This window comes from Rattus norvegicus, chromosome 10 (genome assembly GCF_036323735.1).
Source record: "Rattus norvegicus strain BN/NHsdMcwi chromosome 10, GRCr8, whole genome shotgun sequence".
NCBI classification, from domain to species: domain Eukaryota; kingdom Metazoa; phylum Chordata; class Mammalia; order Rodentia; family Muridae; genus Rattus; species Rattus norvegicus.
The window spans coordinates 38,995,875-39,001,874 of NC_086028.1; the positions used below are offsets into that span (position 1 = coordinate 38,995,875).

At 43.6% G+C, this 6,000-nt stretch overlaps 1 protein-coding gene across 6 annotated transcripts in view; it reads left to right on the forward strand.

The window, feature by feature from the left end:
* Positions 1-3,641, forward strand: part of Acsl6 (acyl-CoA synthetase long-chain family member 6) — a 58,848-nt gene extending 55,207 nt beyond the window's left edge. For 5 of the 6 annotated variants that reach the window (XM_006246224.5, XM_006246221.5, XM_006246222.5 and 2 more), the window contains one exon: positions 3,161-3,641. In XM_006246224.5, the coding sequence (XP_006246286.1) occupies positions 3,161-3,298 (138 nt within the window). In that variant the 3' untranslated portion in view covers positions 3,299-3,641. The remainder of the gene's footprint in view (positions 1-3,160) is intronic. The other variant, NM_130739.2, reaches the window with a different exon arrangement.
* The last annotated feature ends 2,359 nt before the right edge of the window (positions 3,642-6,000 follow it).

Consider the following 6,000-nt stretch of genomic DNA (forward strand, 5'->3'; position numbering starts at 1 on the left):
CATACATGTATACATACACACATATATACACACATGCATACATGTATACATACATACATACACATAAATACATACATACGGACTTGGAAAGGTAGCTTAATGGTTAAGAGAAATTGTTGCTCTTCTAAAAAACCTAGTTTTGATTCTCAGCACCCATAAGGAGGCTCATAACTGTAACTCCAGTTCCAAGGGATATGATGCCCTCTTCTGGTCTTCACAGACTTCTGTTCACAGTTCAGCTCAAACATACCTTTTTAAAGAACTCTGTCTCTCACAGGTTCATATTTTGAGCCCTCAGTTTCCAACCCATAGTACTATCTTGAAAAGGTCACAGATCTTTTAAGAAGTGAGACCCGACTGGCAGAAGTAGGTCCCTGAAGTCTTTGAACAAACACCTCTTGTTCTGGTCTAATTTCTCTGCTTTCTTGTTCTGGTCTTTCTCACCTGCCACCATGTGAACAAGTTACAGCCTCTCTCCCGCTGCCACTGATGGAGCCATTGTGTCGACTTCCCTGCCACAAGGAACTCAATCCCCCTGAAACCTGGAGCCAGGAGATACTGGTCTCCCTTTACATTGATTCTGTCAGGTATTTTAGTCATAGCAATGAGGGGAAACATAACAAACCCTGCCAAGCCTAGGGTATGTGGCATATCAGAAAGAAATGCCAACTCCCGACCTACTGGGTTTTCCTTCTTTGTATAAGTGGAAAGATGGATGATCCCAGGTAGGTACAGGTCCTGAACTCCTCCTGTCTCTCCACTTCTCTCAACTCTTAGTACGTTGGCTTTTCACCCCAGGGTGGCAAGGGGCCTGCAATAGCTCTCAACACTGCTCACATTCAAGGAAGAAAGGGGAGAGGAAATAGAAGTAGCTGTGCCTGAATTTTTTCTATTAGGGAAGAATTCTTTTTCTTCACTAGTAACCAAATACGTGTCTTAAGGCTATCCTCTAGCTGCAAAGCAGGGCTGAGAAATCAGAGAAGATGGTCGTGGCATGGATTCTGGATCCAACTAAGTCAGGGTTCCATTAGCATGGGGGCGGTGGAGCACAGAGATCAGAAGAGCAACTGTTAGTCCTCCCCCAGCGCTCATCCTCGCTCAGTTCTGTCAAATGCTAGCGTCTCTCGTTGAACTGTAGGTTCCATGTAAGAACTATTTGTTTTTCTTTGTATCCCTGATGCCAAACACAGTACCCAACACGCTGTAGGTGCTCAATGAGCGTTAGTTACCTAGAACTATATCTGACTATGTATATTTTACCCCCCCATTTTGATATAATTTTTATTTTTTATTATTTTTTTTTCTGGAGCTGAGGACTGAACCCAGGGCCTTGCGCTTGCTAGGCAAGCGCTCTACCACTGAGCTAAATCCCCAACCCCTGATATAATTTTTAAAGTATGTGTTGGAACAATGTTTAATAATACGAGTGCATGATCTCAGGAGAAATCACTTAATTTGGCCCTAGTTAGCAGGACACAATGTCTGTCACACCACTCACATGTCCAGCCCTAATTCAGATGTAATATTCTCAGACAACTGCCTGGAAGTCTTCCTGTTGGACCCGCACATGACAGAAGTCGTACGAGACACCCTCAACCATCCCTCCATCCTCTCTCGTACACAGTCCACCTCGCAAAGGGACTGTCTGAGGAGCCTGGGCTCTGCCTCAGAGAAGGCAGCAGCGAGAACACTAGGTCAGCTCCTTCCGTGCTCCTCTCTAAAAGGCCTGACAAAAGCTCATGGCACAGGTTAGGGATGTAGCCCAGTTGGTAGAGCCCGGGATACACAAAGCCCTGGGCTCTACCCGCTTCTGTTACATAAACCAGGTGCAGAGATGTGCACCTGTCATCCCAGCCCTGAGGAGAGGGAAGGGACAGCATACATTTTAGGTCATGCACAGCTCCATGGTATATAGGGACTGTCTGAGCTACATGAGATCCTGACCTAAAAAAAGAATGCCCACAGTAGAATATTGACTTAATTCATTATGCCCCTCATTTCTTTTTGCAGTCTTTGTAAAAATTACATCATCCCTAGGCAGCCATCTGAAGCTGGCACTGAGGAGTCCTCATGACAGCCTCCCTCCACACTGTGTCTTGTCCCTGTGCCTCCAAATCATTCTGAGCCGCTTGCCTATCTCTGCGTCTGCCTCTGCTCTGTATGTATTGTCTCGCCTCCAATGAATGGGCCATATGCTTCTATTCTTAACTCTCCCCAAAGCCACCTTCCAGTTTCTGCCACAGATCTCCTTCTACAGCACATGTGCGTGTGTGCCATTGCTTTCTTTAGAGATCTCCTTTCCTCTTGTGCTTGGAATAAAATTGGGCATCTCCACCACTGGCCTGTCTATGCCTTTAGCCTCATCCCTACCACACTTGACTTCATTATGTAACCAACGAGAAGCCACTTAGTTGTCCCGTCGCATATCCTTTTGTTCTTGATGACTACGCCTGTGGAACCCTCCCCTGCCCACTCTCCCCTCATTGCTGCTTGACTATTTATTTAAGATAGGGTGTCCTAGGCTGAACTTCACCTTGATATATGGCCAACGGTGACTTTGAACTTCTGTCCTTCCTGCCTCTACCCCCTGAGTGCTGGTTTTGTGCCACCACATACTGGTTTTACAGGATGTTAGGGGAGCAAACCCACGCATCATACTCAGTAGGCAAGCACCAGCTAAGAACTATACCTGGCCTCAACTCATTTTTTAAAACACTCACCTGATTTTAAAATCTTCCCTGATGTCCCTGACTACACTTCACTTTAACTACCCTTCCTCAGGTCTGGCCTCTTCATTCTCTGTTCATCATGTTGAAAATTGTCCACCATCCTCCAGTCTGCTCTGTAAACACTACTATCCACCACTTAGGTTGTTGTCATTTAGGACTTCTTGTATTCTCAGTGCCTAGCAGAACAAAGTTGGTGTCTGTCAAGTTGCTGAGTGAATGAAGAATGAATGAATGAATGAATGAATGGCAAGAGGAAAGGCTGGGTTTCAGACATATCAAATAGGCTGAAATGTGTTTGAATATTATATTGACTCAGCATGGTACTCTTAAGTCACGATGCCTGTTCCTCTCCGCCTGTTTACTCTGACACTGTATGCTGCAAATGCTGTGTTTGACTCCTACTAAAGATATATTCTGCGTTTGGTTTTTAGGTTAAAGCCATTTACATCCATTGTGACATGTTCTCAGTTCAAAATGGCTTGCTGACACCAACACTAAAGGCTAAGAGGCCCGAGCTGAGAGAGTACTTCAAAAAGCAAATAGAAGAGCTGTACTCAATCTCCATGTGAAGCTCAAGGAGGCCCTTCTCAGCCCAGCAAAGTTTGCAGCAATATTCTAATTATTCTTGAGAGAAAGGAGTCAGAATGCCACAGCTCAGAGTGAACGAGCACCTGATTTTTTTTTTTTGCAACTGAGCCTTTCCTGACCTGAGAAGTCTCTAACAATATTTTCTCTACCATCACCAAGTACACTTTATTTTTATTAAATGATATTGTAGCAAGCTGCTAAAAAAATTATTGCAAACGGTAATGTAAAAACAAATCAAGACACTTTCTCAAGAACTGTGTACCACTAAAGTAATATATTCGCGATGTTCACAGAATTCCATTAAACATAAAGAAAAAAAAGTAACCGATATATTGTACTTAATTATTTGTGGACTAATAACCAGGTACAGTGAAAGTCTAGGCAACGTGGACTACCTCATTAAATAACGATTGTCACCAGTCACAGTTAGATCAGACCTAAAACTGAAACCAAGGTGTAGGAAGTCACACCAAAACAAAACACGATAGTTCCCACGTGACCCGACCCCCATCCTCTAACGTGAACACCTTTGCCGACACGATGCCAACTCCTCACTGATTTTTACTTTTACTCATGAAAAGCGGAAATGCAGCTGTTCTTAAAGCAAATATCATATTTAACAACTCCATAGGCCGTTGAGTAATTTTCTCACTTGTCAAGTTCACCGAAACATTCAGAGTCTTTGTACAGAAGTATAGGTAGGGGTTGCATTTATCTCTGCACTTCTTACCATAAGGAAGCTTAAGAGATGTGCGTCGGCGGCGACAGCAAATGGACTCTTGGCGAACATTTGAGGGAGGGTACTCAGTGTTTTCTCAGGGTGGGCAACAGTCCGCGTACCCATGTTTCTGCTAGAGTCTTTGCCTTTCCCACTCTCAATATGTCTGTGACAGGTCTGGGAAACGCAATACGGCTGAAATTGTGAACAACCTCGATTTCTTTTCCTATGACATCAAAGCAAAGAGAGGAAGACTATCTGCTATTTCCAAATAAAAGAACTCTTCAATGACATGGTACAGAAGCACTTCTTCAAAGTTCCCCTAGAAACCTATGGAAGCCCAACATAGAGAAATCCCTGCTAATGGCCTAATTCCATTCCTAGAAACTCCAGATGCTCCTAATCGACCAGAAAACCTTAATTGTGTTATATGTTTAGTTGCACCCTAAATCTGGGTGCCAAGATTCTGATGTCACCAAAAAGCCTCGATACCATGAACAGTCAGCACTATAAACTGTGCACCTGAGGAGGGGCAAGGTCCCTGGGGAAGTATTTCTCTTCCGTGGGGGCAGGACTCTGAAAGTATGCAGAGAACTCGTGCAGGTCACATGATCTCCCCAAATGCATCTGTGATGGGTATGGCAGGACAAGAACTCCTTAGCTCTGAGGGAAATCCAACTTATTTGCGTAAGTGAATGTTCTCAGTTGGAACCTGCGTCATCACACAGGCCTGTTGGATGGTCCCAACATGTATGTGAGTGAACGTTCTCAGTCAGAACCTGCCTCATCCATCAGGCAGGCCTGTTGGATGGTCTGTGTCATTGATCATACATCTGTTTCAGTCAAGTTGAGTCATGACCTGAGCTTCAATTGATGTAGTTATCCGGGTACTTTTTCCCCCACACATTCCTTGAGCATCATCTCTCTGAAAACTCAATGTTGCACCTACTAACTTGACGTTGACTAAATGAGCAATTCTGTGCCCATTAGTTTCTTTCACAGTATGGAGGAGCAAAACCAGGACCTCGCACAGGCTAGGCAAGAACTGCTCTGCTGAGCTCCACTTCCAGCGCTGTGTGCATTAACTTTGAAATGCATTTCTGGTGAGGCAAATAACACCTTGAAAGCCCAGATCTGAGGAGCACTGGCTTTTTAAATGTTTAATGTATGTTCGATCAATTAAAATTGAACGTCATTACCTGACTCAGATATCTATGTTATTGGAAGGGCAAGGAGTTTTGCATTTCAAATTTTAAAATGTTTTCCATTGTCCTTACTTGACTAAAACCCCATAGTTGACTTGGATTCCATCAGCGTTTTGAGCAGTGCAGTTTTAGGCAAACGATTTTAAAAACTACCCTCCTTCTATTCACATCTTGCTGTAGTTAGGTGTGATTAATTACAGACAAACTTTGTTTATTGTTTGTTTCTCCCAAAATCTTATGCTTCTGTTGAACTTCACAACCTGTGTGGGGACCATCACACTTAATGGGAGGGTACAAATGCGCTCAGAAAGTAAACAGTGGGCCTTAAATGCATCCTACGTCCTCTTCCTCCTCTGTAGAACACTACCTAGTACAAGAGAAAGTGGTAGGGCATGAGTCAGTGGAAAAATCCCTCTTGCTTCAGACTTCCCAATTTTATCTCAGGGGATGAAAATGAAGTTTGTGTTTCTCTTTAGCCAGTATAGAGCAAAGGCTAAGTACTTAAGACTTGCCACGATCCCAGTGGCCACCAGCTACCATTTAAAGTCCAGAGACCATGGAGATTTGACTCCTTCATCAGAAATACGTTGAGTGTTTGCCGTTTTTATCTATTTGTTACTCAAATGTGTAGCCAATTTTCACATGTTTTTCTCTTTTGACAAATTAACCCTCTTGGAATAGTCTCTAAAACAGACATTCATCTCCCCCACTTGCCACAAAAAATGTCTTTATCCAAAGCATCGAGATGTCCCCTGGAAAC